Here is a 13,493-nt window from a genome sequence, read left to right as displayed (position 1 = left end):
CGGGCAGGGACCTTCTCGTGCGCGCCGCGGAGCCCTGCGGGCCGAGCCGGCCCGAGCGGCGCGTGCGGAGCGAGCCCCCCCTGCAGGCTGCAGCCCAGCGCGGTGAGCGGGGCCCGGGGGGCGCAGCCGGAGGCGGCCGCGGAGGGAGGGAAACAGCCGCAGAGGCTGGAAATCGCCGCCTGGGGAGGGAGCTGCTGGGGGCGGAGCCGAACCGCGCCTGGGACCGGAGAGACCCCCCCCCGGGGGCCGGTTTGTGCAGCGGAGCCCGGCAGGGTCCGCGCCCCAGCCCGCGAGAGCCCGACCGACCCCCCTGCTCGCTGCTGGGGGCGGGCGGGACCTTCCCGGGGCGGCGCTGCGGGGCTGCCGGGTTCTGCCCCCTTCCCGCCGAGCAGGCACCGGCCGGGGCTGGGGGCAGGTCCTGTCGGGCAGCTCCTCTGGCCTGTGCTGCTGGGGCTGGGACCAGCCTGCTCGGGAGACCGGGTTAGGTGAGCAGACAGCAAAGGTGAAAAATTGGGACAGGGTGGGGGGGTAATAGGAGCCTAGATAAGAAAAGGACCCCAAAATTGGGCCTGTCCCTATGAAATCGGGACATCTGGTCACCCTAGACCGGGTTAGAGGCTGGGCTGGGGCTGCTGCACACACTGGCAATGGTGAGGCGCTGGGAGGTTGAACTGAGTCCATGGGTACCGTGTGGGAGGGAGGTTCCTTCTGTGGCTGCCCCATCAGTCAGCGTGTTGGGGAGTCACCCAGAGGGCCCCCACCCCCACCCGAAGCAAAAAGCCTGGGCTGCTGCTGGAGCAACAGCTCTCTGGCTGGGGCTCCCGGGGTTTGTGTCGATGGCAGTATTAAGTAGGAGATTAATTGTAACATTAAGTGTAAAACCTTTGTATAGGTGGGACCCCTATGGCTTGTTACATTGAAACCACTGTATTATTTATATGTGTTAAAATATTCTATGTAGTCTTTGTCTTTCATTTTACTGTGGCGCTTTCATTCTGTCATGTAACTCTGTTCATTTTCCTATATTCTATGTATTCTTTCTTGATTCACTCACTACATTATAATCACTTGTTTCCTTTAAATGAATCATTCTTTTGTTTTCGAAGGAGAAAAAAAACACCAACCCGTCCCTCCCCCCAAACCTGCAGCTAGGCTGTGCAGACTGACACCGGCTCATGGCTCTCAGCCCTTTTAATTGCAGTGCAGATATCTAGGCCTCTGCTGGAACCTGGGCTTTAGGACCCTAATCTGTGTATCTCAAGAACAAATAAGAGATATTATCTCCCACACATTGTCTCTGTAATATCCTGGGAACAAAACAGCTACAACAATGTAACACTAATTCCCACCCAGTGAAGACAACAAGCTCAGAGAGGGAGCCACTGGGGAGTGAACCACCCCTGTTCTCACCCCTGCAATGCCACTCCAGTGCCCCACATTCACACTGCAGTATTGGCTCCAGCAGAGTCCTATGGGGCTATCTGGGCTCAGTGCCCTGCTATGGGCATTACATCATTGCTGGAGGGGCTGCAGTGCTACTCAGGTTTGGTCTGCCCAGCGCTCCATCATGCTGACAGAGGGTCAGGTGTGCTGGCTAAATGTGAGTGGGACTCCAGGTTGCTGCGACACTCACTGACATTTGATCTGCCTGCCCCATCATGGCAGAGGGTAAGGAGGAGGATGCCTCAGAAATGATGCAAGTCTGTGTGCCAGTATACAACACCCACAGCAGGGGGCCAGGCTCAGCTCCTGGAGCCACCACTGTGGGGTGAAGGAACACAAAACACTATCCATTACGTTTTTTTTACACTGTGACAAACCTGAACGCATAGTAATGGTACAAACTTTCAATCCCCTCAGGGCCCTCCCAGTTCTATGGACCACTGCACATCTGCCTCACCTGCAACAACTATTCCTCTACCAGTGTGTAAACTTTGCCATGCTGAGTTGGGTTGTTTGTCCTTTCAGATGTTGGTGACGTTTGAAGATGTGGCCATGTATTTCTCCCCAGCGGAGTGGGCACTGCTGGGCGAAGAGCAAAGGCAACTTTACAGACACGTCATGTGGGAAAATTACCAGATTCTGGTCTCATTAGGTGAGGAGCTATTTCCCTAAGATCAGGGCCCCAGTGCACTGAGTGCTTCACAGAGACACAGTAACTGAGATGGAGCATTGGTCTGAGTGGTTGGGTGGAGAGGTGTCTATGGGGTTTGAAGGAAGGGTGCATGTGTGTGGATAGATAGAGGCATGTTTCATTGAACAGAGCAGCCAGTTCATGGAGAGACCAGGTGGGTGAGGTAATATCTTTTATTGAGCCAATTTCTGTTGGTGAGTGTGAGAAGCTTTTGAGCTCTTCTTCAGGTCTGGGAAAGGAAAGCTGCTCTCTCTCACCAACAGAAGTTGGTCCAATAAAAGATATTACCTCACTCACTTGGTCTCACTAATATCCTGGGACTGATATGGCTCCAACTACACTGCCTATCTTCAAGAGGACACACTTCCACCCATGGTCACTAGGGCTCCACAGTTTAATGCAAGAGAATTCTGGCTCTTGTAGTTCCCCAGACTGAGCACATGAGCAGAAAAGGGTCATGTGTTCTGCAGGCTACAGGATGAAATAGCCAACACTACAGTTCAGGAGAAAGACAGACTGGGTTCATCTATGCTGGTATAAAAGACCAACACCGTGGCTGTGGTTTGCCTGGATCAGTTGACTCAGGACGTGAGACTCAGGCTGGGGGGCTAAAAATTGCAGGGTATATGTTCATGCTCGGGTTGGAGCCCGACCCTGCTGCAGTTCTCAGGGGAGTGGGGTCGGGGCTTGGATGGGTGGGAGTAGAGCATAGGTGTGGGCTTTGGTGAAGGGGTGGGGCAGAGTAGGGGTGGGGGCTTTGGAGAAGGATTGGAGTCGGGACAGAGCTTGGGTGGGATGAGGTGGGGCAGGAGCAAACCATGGGCAGGGGGCCATGGGAAGGGATGGAGTGAGAGTGGGGCTGGGGTGGAGCGGGGGGGGGGGGGAAAGAGGCAGGCCTGGGGCAGAGTGTGGGCAGCGGAAGGGGCAGAGCAGGGGCTGGAGCAGCATGCAGCTGCGTAGGGCAAATTTCCTGGTGCTGGGGATGCTGGGCCATAGTAGAGTAACTTTCCTAGGACGAGGAGAAATATCCAGCTTTTCCCACATGTGTTCCCCCCAATCCATTTAGACACCACAGTCCTCTCCATCTGCCCATTCCACAGGTGCCAGATTGTTTGCAACTCAATATCCCGCCACTGTCAAGCACCAGGACTGTTGAGCGTAAGCTGCAGTTTATATTTCCTTAGAAAAAAATTGCCTATTAGCCTTCACAGTTAGTTCATAGCCTAATTGGCACAAACATTGCATATGGAGCTGCACAATGTTCTTAGAAGTTCTTAGGGGTGATGCTTTTCTCTAAACAGGAATACAAACTCCCAAGCCAGTGGTGATCTCCAGCATAGAGCGAGGGGAAGAGCTGTGTGTCCAGCGTCCCACAAAAGATGAAGATGAACACATCCTGAGAGACACCCACCCAGGTGAGGAAGGAGTTAAAGTGTTGTGCAGGGAATGAATGAGTAGCTTGAAGGCAGCTGGAATCCTGACACATTTTGGCCAAAGTGACAATCCATCCGGTAATGTTAGTTTTTTAGTCTAATGTTGTTAGGTTCTTTTAGAACAGTATCACATTGTCAGCTCTCATTCTATTCATGATCTACTATACTCACCACATTCTTTTCTGATGCACTGCTGCCAAGCCAGTTATTCCCCGTTCTCTATTGTGCATTTCATTTTTCCTTCCTAGGTGAACTATTTTGAACTTGTTTCTTCAATTTCACCTTGTTGATTTCAGACCAATTCTCCAATTTGTCAACATCATTTAGAAATCTAATCCTGTCCACCAAAGTGTTTGTAACCTTTCCCTGGCTGTCTGAATCATTGGCCAAGCAGCACTTAGGAATCTCCCTTCCAAGTTCAGGCCCAATTTTGTAGGGACCCAACATCGTTCCATCGCTTTTTTGGGCTCTGAATTGACATTAATAAGGGATTTCCTTATTACTCTCCAGGACTGGTTGGGAGGCAACATCATGTTGTGGGAGTGAGGAGACCTGAACTCTTATTCTTCATTCTGCCACTGAACTGCTGGCAGATCTAGGACAATATTGTATTAATTCATATAGACAATATGGTCCCAAAGAGACAAAGGTGTTAACATGACACTGTTATGACCAACATTAAAGAGTATTAAATAAGGTTTGGGGGTTGGAATACAAAGACAGAAGCCTGCGTGGAAAACAGCATGAAAAATTCTTTCTAGTCTTTTATTAAAGATAGAGAAAAAGCAGGAAAAAGAGTTATGGCATTTGAAATGTCAGGTATGACCTAAGAACTTTTATTTTGGCAATGTCCCTCATTTCCTTTTCCTTTACCCAGTGAAATTCTTTAGACAAAAGGCCTCTGTTTGAAAGTCTTTCAGAGGGTAATAATGATGGTAATTGTCCTTTTGGGGAAAAGAGAAGCAGCTAGCTGAAATGGGCTGGAGCTGTTGTTGGTATTATTAAAATCTGATCCTGTTTCCTAGGAGACAAAACAAGACAAAGCCACTCAAGGCGGAAGAGAAAAGAACAGCAAAGATAGAACATGCGGCTTCTGTCTTGGGTTTACTCTCACTTGCCGCTTCACGGCTGGAGAAACACAGGCACGGCACAGGGTCTGATCAGCCAGTTGGAGACCTGCTTGGCAAACCTGCCCAGCATTGGTCTGTTCTGAACAATGCAAACTATGGCAGTTTTGGCCACCTAAGCCAGACTTACTAGAAGGCAGAGGGAGAAGAATAAGAAAGAGAAGAAATATGGTGGGGAATGGAAAGAATTCCTGAGGGTTAGGAGGGACGGGGACAAAATCTCTCATTGCAGGTGATTTTGGGGAGTTAGCCAGAACTGGTAACGGTGGCAATATCCTCTGGCTCCCTCTCTCTGGTGCAGTCTTGTTAAGACATCTCTTAGGATTAGGATGAAGAAGATCTGGGGTCCCAAAAGAGGATCAAGGTGGCAGCATGATGGTATCGCTCAGTTGTTGGCATGCTCCTGCTGTTGCTGTTTTTTCAGTCAATGACGGTTGCATTCAGTCTTGCTCCTTTATTTTCCCCAGAAAGTGTTTTCTTTTGAGAAACCCCAAAAGGAAGTAATGGGCAAAATAGCCCAGCCCCTCATTGTTTTTCTGTCAGGCCTAAATTCTAACTTGGTTATTTTAGTTCGTTAATGTCCAGTTCCACACTTCTCTTGCTTACAGCCATCATTTTATCACTGTCCTTGAATTGCATTATAGGCCTTTATTATTTGGACTAGTTTCTTGGTCTTGTTTATATTTTGAGCTTTTTCCCATCAACATTTATTGTTTTAGGATATTGTAACACTTTATAAATGTTCTCACCGTTTTTTCAATTAAACTACCAATTAGGGTAAATTTGTGGGCCCAGTTATTAAAACAGCAAGTTACTCCTTTGACTCAGGTTCTCTCCCACCCTTTCTGTATTTAGTATAAAAGCTCTTCAACATCAGAGTGATCTCTCTCTAATTTTGTGCAGCACTTGGTGCTAGGGAATGAAGATCTCAGTTGCGCTACCACAGTACAAAGTAAGTGTCGAGCCCCAAATAGCTTCTCCTCTTGTGCATTGTGGAACACACTGTCCAACGGTGACCATAAATGAGTAATTTACAGTGCAGGGGAAAGGGCTGCTCTCAGTGATAGTCATTCGGTCTATGTGCCGTCAACCAAAGACTATTTTCTTGGTGCAGGGTTTCCAGATGCAGAAGAGACCTGGGACTGGCCAGCAATTGAAAGCTCCTTGGGTTTCTTCCTCACACAAAGCTCTTTCCCTGGAGCAGGTAGGGAACCAGCTCTGCCCTTTGCATCAGTGGGAGCTGGAGAGCTCATTTCACAAATCGTCCATCAGCTGCAAACTCTCCCGTCACAGAGCATTACAGTAGGAATTGAAGCCCAAACATGAGAAGTGCTACAGCTCCTGACCCTCACATCCCCCTAGAAACTCCATCTCTTCCCTTACGCCGATTCCCCCAGTCTCTCCCCCTCCCCCATTTTCCACAGAACATGGAGCCGTTGGGATCCCATCACAGTGTGAGTGTTCCCTGTGTGTGTTCTCTGGTAGAGGGGTATCAGTGCTGGTGTGCGGTGATGCTATTTACCCCAGTGAGATGGGCCTCAGAGTAGGGAGAGAATCATGGGGGCTGGTTCTTATGTTCATTGACTTGAGGGACTATTATCAGGGCCTATAGGACACTGACCTTCTCTCCTTCCCCAGCACTGGGGCCCCTGGGAGTTTGGCCTCTTGCACTGAAGTGCCAAGGGTCAGCCCTGTTCTAAGGGGAGGGGTGTGGAGTTTTCTCGAGCACATCACCCTGCTGGGAATATTAGTGGTTTCCCTTTGTGAGCAGCACAGGAAATACATCTGCATTCTCTTCCCCACCAAGCAGGGGCGAGGAACCTGAGCAGGGCTGAGGGGCAGACTCCTGAGGAAGGGCCTGGTAACGTGGAACCACTCAGGTCTTTCCCAGGAACATCAGGGAAGAACCATTCCAAGAAATCTGAGCGGGGAAGGCACCACAAGAGGCAGGGGAGGCCACAAAGGCAGAGAAAAAATCTGACCAGAAAGGAGCCAGCAACCTCAAGAGGCCATCAGAGGAGATCAAGACCATATCTAAAGCATTCTACAAAGGGAAAAGCTGAACCCAGAAAGAGCCTATATACCTGTCGTGTGTGCAGAGAAGAATTCAAGGTGCAGAAAGACCTGATAGGTCACCATTGGATGGTTCATAGGAAACAGGAACTGTATCACTGTAGCGAGTGTGGGGAGAGCTTTAGGAGAAAGAAGGAGTTCAGAGCACATGGGAAAGCTCACAGAAAGAAGAGAGATCATCCCTGTTCTGAATGTGGGAAGATATTCCACAAATTGTCATATCTCATTGCCCACCAGAGAATACATACGGGAGAGAGACCCTATCACTGTGCTGAGTGTGGAAAAAGATTCTTCCATATATCAGCACTTAACATGCACAAGAGAGTCCACTCAGGAGAGAGACCCTTTGCCTGCACTGAGTGTGGAAAGCGATTTATGAATTCATCAACATTTCGTAGTCATCAGGCAATCCACTCAGAGAAGAGACCCCATCGCTGTAACCAATGTGGGAAAGGCTTCAAAGTTGCATCAGGTCTTACTAGACACCTGAAAATCCACAGCAAAGAGAGACGCTTCTTGTGCCATGAGTGTGGAAAAAAATTTTCCCTACGAGAACATATGATCAGACATCAGATGATCCACACTGGAGAGCAGCCCCATTGCTGTGCTAAGTGTGGGAAAAAATTCAGTCTCCTTCAAAGTCTCAGGAGACACCAGGAAACCCATACTCCAGGGAGACTCCATCGCTGTGCCGAGTGTGGGAAAATATTCCGTCATCCACAAAATCTCTCTAGACACCAGGGAGTCCACACTGGGAAACTCCATCGCTGCACTGACTGTGGAAAAGGCTTTGTCCGTCTACAACATCTCACTTGCCACCAGAGAATCCACACTGGAGAGAAACCCTATTGCTGCACTGAGTGTGGGAGAAGTTTCACCCAATTGTCAGGTCTCACCAACCACCTGAGAATCCATTCAGGAGAGCGACCCTATCCCTGCACTCAGTGTGGGAAGTGCTTTGCTCACTCGTCATCTCTCACTGAACATCTGAAAACCCATTCAGGAGAGCGACCATATTCCTGCATTCAGTGTGGGAAGCACTTTGCTCGTTCATCATCTCTTACTCAGCATCAGAGAACCCACCCAGGAGAGCAACCATATTCCTGTGCTCAGTGTGGGAAGCGCTTTGCTCGCTCAGCATATCTTACTAAACACCAGAGCACCCACTCAGAATAGAGACTCCTGACCCTGGTGTTTGATGGAGGGAACCTCTTCATTCTCTCGCTTCACCCTGTTCCCAAAGCTGTAAAAGAGGGAGAACTTGCTCCCACTCTGAAATGTTCCCACCTCTTCACTAAGCAGATGTGAGTTTAGGTGCTGGGTTTGTTAAAATAATTTGTATGGTCCTCAAGAGGTACCAAAACATTCTATTGTGGGCATAATGGGCTGCAGGTGGGACAGAGATGACTGGAGTCAGGACTGCACTTTGGAGGCCCTGGTTTCTCCCAAGCCGTTGGTTCACTGCACCTCCCATCCTCTCATGCTCCACAAATTGAATTAAATGTTTTATTTCTTCGTGGACCTTGGGGTTTGGAAAAATGGGCAGAGATTGAAAAGGAGCTTTCGTCTCCTGAGTTAATGACAGGCTGTGACATCCCCTGTGTGCCCCTCATAGTACTGAATCAAAAGGAAGGTTGTTTTTGATTTGGCTTTGAGAGAAAATTATGACTCAAGCTTTCTTGATAGTTGGCTTCATGCATAATGCAGCCAGGGTCCTGTCTTCACACCTAATGGCCAGGCAAGCATACTAGCTAGGACCAGCAAGTTGGAAATTGGAGTTTCCGGGTCACACAACGATGATACAGCTAAAGTCAAGACACCCCTTCTCTGAAATAGTGAGCCTGTCAAACAATATATCAGAGACAACATTTCAAAGGAACAGCACAAACAGGTGGTGTGGGACTGTACTTTGGTTTGATGCTGCATTTCTTGGTGGATAGACAAGTCAGATTTTAATCCTCTGCTCTCTGCGAATCAGCTCTCATGTCCTCCTTGGATTAACCATATTAAGTGAAAGATCCTTCTTCATTACAACAGGATACATTGTGGTGACAGGTGCTTTAACTTACATCTCTACTCACTGGGGCTTCTTGAGCTCCCCATTCTATTCCTGAGGGACTCAAGAACAAACAGACCATGCTGTTTGGTTATGGAGTGTCTTCTTTATCATCTTAATGGTAGATGCAAATACTAGACCTCTATGGATGCTGCTGTCATGATTAGCGTGACTACATCACTTACCCAACATCTGTCTAAGTCACTGTGCTAGAAGAAGTCATACCAGAAAAAAAGGTAAAGGCATCAGTCAAGGCAGTAAAAGAACTAAAAAAGAGCCACCATGGCTTAACAGCCATGTAAAAGAAACAGTGAGAGATAAAAAGACTTCCTTTAAAAAGTGGGAATCTGATGCTAGTGAGGTAAATAGAAAGGAACATAAACACTGCCCGCTTAAGTGCAAGAGTGTAATAAGAAAAGCCAAAGAGGAGTTTGAAGAACGGCTAGCCAAAAACTCCAAAGATAATAACAATGTTTTTTTAAGTACATCAGAAGCAGGAAGCCTGCTAAACAACCAGTGGGGCCCTTGGACGATTCAGATATAAAAGGAGCGCTTAAAGATGATAAAGTCATTGCGGAGAAACTAAATGGATTTTTGCTTCAGTGTTCATGGCTGAGGATGTTAGAGAGATTCCCAAACCTGAGCCGTCCTTTGTAGGTGACAAATCTGAGGAACTGTCACAGATAGAAGTGTCACTAGAGGAGGTTTTGGAATTAATTGATAAACTTAACATTAACAAGTCACCGGGACCAGATAGCATTCAACCAACACTTCTGAAAGAACTCAAATGTGAAGTTGCAGAACTATTAACTAGGGTTTGTAACCTGTCCTTTAAATCGGCTTCTATATCCAACGACTGGAAGATTGCTAATAACGCCAATATTTAAAAAGGGCTCTAGAGGTGATCCCGGCAATTACAGACCGGTAAGTCTAATGTCGATACTGGGCAAATTAGTCGAAACAATACTAATGACTAAAATGGTCAGACACCTAGAAGAACATAAATTGTTGGGCAAAAGTCAACATGGTTTCTGTAAAGGAAAGTCATGTCTTAGTAATCTATTAGAGTTCTTTGAAGAGGTCAATAAACATGTGGACAAGGGGGATCCAGTGGACATAGTGTACCTAGATTTTCAGAAAGCCTTTGACAAGCTCCCTCACCAAAGGCTCTTACATAAATTAAGCTGTCATGGGATAAAAGGGAAGGTCCTTTCATGGATTGAGAACTTGTTAAAAGACAGTTAACAAAGGGAAGGAATTAATGGTAAAGTCTCAGAATGGAGCGAAGTAACTAGTGGTGTTCCCCAAGGGTCAGTCCTCGGACCAACCCTATTCAACTTTTTCATAAATGATCTGGAGAAAGGGGTAAAAAGTGAGGTGGCAAAGTCTGCAGATGATACTAAACTGCTCAAGATAATTAAGACCAAAGCAGACTGTGAAGAACTTCAAAAAGATCTCCCAAAACTAAGTGATTGGGCAACAAAATGGCAAATGAAATATAATGTGGATAAATGTAAAGTAATGCACGTTGGAAAAAATAACCCCAACTATACATAGAATATGATGGGGGCTAATTTAGCTACAACAAATCAGGAAAAAGATCTTGGAGTCATCGTGGATAGTTCTCTGAAGATGTCCACGCAGTGTGCAGAGGTGGTCAAAAAAGCAAACAGGATGTTAGGAATCATTAAAAAGGGGATAGAGAATAAGACTGAGAATATCTTATTGCCCTTATATAAATCCATGGTACACTCACATCTCAAATACTGTGTACAGATGTGGTCTCCTCATCTCAAAAAAGATATACTGGCACTAGAAAAGGTTCAGAGAAGGGCAACTAAAATGATTGGGGGTTTGGAACAGGTCCCATATGAGGAGAGATTAAGGCGGCTAGGACTTTTCAGCTTGGAAAAGAGGAGAATAAGGGGGGATATGATAGAGGTATATAAAATCATGAGTGATGTGGAGAAAGTAGATAAGGAAAAGTTATTTACTTATTCCCATAATACAAGAACTAGGGGTCACCAAATGAAATTAATAGGCAGCAGGTTTAAAACAAATAAAAGGAAGTTCTTCTTCACACAGTGCACAGACAACTTGTGGAACTCCTTACCTGAGGAAGTTGTGAAAGCTAGGACTATAACAGTGTTTAAAAAAGAGCTGGATAGATTAATGGAAGTTAAGTCCATTAATGACTATTAGCCAGGATGGGTAAGCCATAGTGTCCCTAGACTGTTTGTCAGAGGGTGGAGATGGATGGCAGGAGAGAGATCATTTGATCATTACCTGTTAGGTTCACTCCCTCTGGGGCACCTGGCATTGGCCACTGGCGGTAGACAGGATACTGGGCTGGATGGACCTTTGGTCTGACCCAGTACGGCCATTTTTATGTTCTTATGTTAAGGCTGATTCCCTACTCTGGTAGTCCGAGTGCAGAAGGTGGGGGCCCACAAGGATTCAAAAAATTAATACTGGTCCCTCCAGGCTTGTATTAAACTCCTAAGGTTATAGCTTCTCTCTGACCTTGGGTGGCTAGATGCTGCCACCACTCAAATGCAAACCCCTGGGAACCCAGGAAGGCACAGTTGGGAATTCCTTTCCCTGGGGTACCCTCAAGCCCTTTCCCACACACTCCCACCCTCCAGGGAGGAGCTGAGAAAGAAAACAGGAAATTAGCTGTTGCCCCCAGGTAATTAAACAACATATGCACAAACCTCTTAGGACACCAGAAATCCAATCCTGTTCTTAAAAAAGATAAATTTTATTAAAAACAAAAAGAAAGAACATACATCTGAAACTTAGGCTTTTGCTAGATTTTAAAAAAGCAATTCCAAAAATTAAACACTTAAAATAGCTTGGAGAGGGGGGTTCAACTTAAAGTTTAGAAGCAAACAAAAGCATCTGGGGTTAGCACAGAGGAATCCACTAGCCATGAGAAAAACAGAAATAAACCTGATTGCGTCTTTCTAAACATTCCTGATTCACTTACACATTTGGGGGTTCCAAATAAGTATGATCTGATGATCTACGATCATACCTGGCTTAAAGCTTCTCATAGCATAACTGCTCCCTGTTCCTCTCTTTCCCACAGAACAGCAACAGAGGAAGTTTTCCCCCCATTTTAAAAAGTTCTAGCCTTCCCACTGGCTCTTTTGGTCAGGGGCTGTCATGGTATAATTCCCCACTCTGAATCTTAGCATCCAAAAGATGGGATACCAGCATGATTTCCTCTAACCTCAATTACCAGCTTAGAACTTGTAGCGCGGCCACCAACTAGGAATTCCAGTTCCTGGTATACTCTGGTCCCCCCAAAACCTTGCCCAGGGACCCCCAAGACCCAGTCCCTCTGGATCTTAACACAAGGAAACTAAACCCTTTCCCTCACCGTTGCCTCTCCCAGGCTTCCCCTCCCTGGGTTACCCTGGAAGATCACTGTGATTCAAACTCCTTGAATCTTAAAACAGAGAGGAAAATTCACCTTTCCCCTCCCTTCTCAATCCCCCTCCCAGACTCTCCCTGAGAGAGAAAGTAATCCTAACACAGAGCGAAAATAACCTCTCTCTCCCCCTTCCCTCGTTTCTCCCCACCAATTCCCTGGTGGATCCAGACCCAGTCCCCTGGGGTCTCAGCAGAATAAAAAAACAACAATCAGGTTCTTAAACAAAAAAAGCTTTTAATTAAAGAAAGAAAAACAGTAAAAATTATCTTTGTAAATTTAAGATGGAATATGTTACAGGGTCTTTCAGCTATAGACACTGGGAATACCCTCCCAGCCTAACTATACAAGTACAAATTAAAATCCTTTTAGCAAAATACAAATTTGAACTCCTTCCAGCCAAATACACATTTGCAAATAAAGAAAACAAACATAAGCCTAACTCGCCTTATCACCTAGTACTTACTATTTTGAATCTATAAGAACCTGTATCAGGGAGATTGGAGAGAAACCTGGTTGCACATCTGGTCCCTCTAAGCCCCCAGAGTGAACAACAACCAAACACTAACAGCACACACACAGACTTCCCTCCCTCAAGATTTGAAAATATCCTGTCCCCTGATTGGTCCTCTGGTCAGGTGACAGCCAGGCTCACTGATCTTGTTAACCCTTTACAGGCAAAAGAGATATGAAGTACTTCTGTTCTATTAACTCTTACTTATCTGTTTATGACAGGTGCCCACTCCCTTTCTTTTAGCTGGGGGACTTTAACCCTTTACAGGTAAAGCAAGCAAAGAACAGCCACCAAGAGGGACTTCATAGCTAACTGGCTGGCTGGGTGTCCATAAAAGAGAGCTACCTGCCACTCCCTTCATTTATCACAGCAGGGATCAGAGATGTCAGTTACTTCCTGTTGTCAAAGTTAGAATCAGGACTCACAATTTGTCAGACCACTCTGTTTATTAGCGCAGCGCTCCGGCAATAACATTCAGAATATGTGAGTGGCCATGCAAGGCCCCAACAGTCTTATTTATACAGATAGAAGAGTGGGAATTAGACAAAGGGACAAATAAATCAAAACAGTAAAATTCACCTGGGACACAGCATGCATATCCTATTTCCTTACTAACTGTTATCGATCTAAGGCTAATGCTTCACCAATTGCCCTTAAACGGTGCAATTGTTCTATGTTAATGTCTGTATTCCTGATACCTGTTGCAACATTCCAACAACT

General features: G+C 46.4%; 2 protein-coding genes across 9 annotated transcripts in view; both read left to right on the top strand.

Moving 5' to 3' along the window:
• Positions 1-13,493, top strand: part of LOC127052770 (zinc finger protein 883-like) — a 69,452-nt gene that overhangs the window by 14,906 nt on the left and 41,053 nt on the right. The window contains exon 1 of one of the 8 annotated variants that reach the window (XM_050956774.1): positions 413-502. The exons of 6 other annotated variants lie outside the window; for them this stretch is intronic. Coding sequence is in view for 1 of the 2 variants with exons in the window: in XM_050956767.1 (XP_050812724.1) it covers positions 4,863-4,865 (3 nt within the window). In the remaining variant the exon portion in view is untranslated. Of the gene's footprint in view, positions 1-412; positions 503-4,658; positions 4,866-13,493 lie in introns of those variants that run through there. One more of the 8 variants, XM_050956767.1, reaches the window with a different exon arrangement.
• Positions 390-8,115, top strand: LOC127052921 (zinc finger protein 883-like). The gene is made up of 5 exons (XM_050957068.1): positions 390-485; positions 1,969-2,095; positions 3,436-3,549; positions 5,809-5,898; positions 6,502-8,115. The coding sequence occupies exons 2-5, from the start codon at positions 1,969-1,971 to the stop codon at positions 7,941-7,943; spliced, it is 1,773 nt and encodes a 590-aa protein (XP_050813025.1). The 5' UTR covers positions 390-485; the 3' UTR covers positions 7,944-8,115.

The sequence above is a fragment of the Gopherus flavomarginatus genome, chromosome 5, assembly GCF_025201925.1.
Source record: "Gopherus flavomarginatus isolate rGopFla2 chromosome 5, rGopFla2.mat.asm, whole genome shotgun sequence".
Taxonomy (NCBI): Eukaryota; Metazoa; Chordata; order Testudines; family Testudinidae; genus Gopherus; species Gopherus flavomarginatus.
Note: the sequence above shows the minus strand (reverse complement) of the source record. Positions and strands in the feature narration are given on the sequence as shown.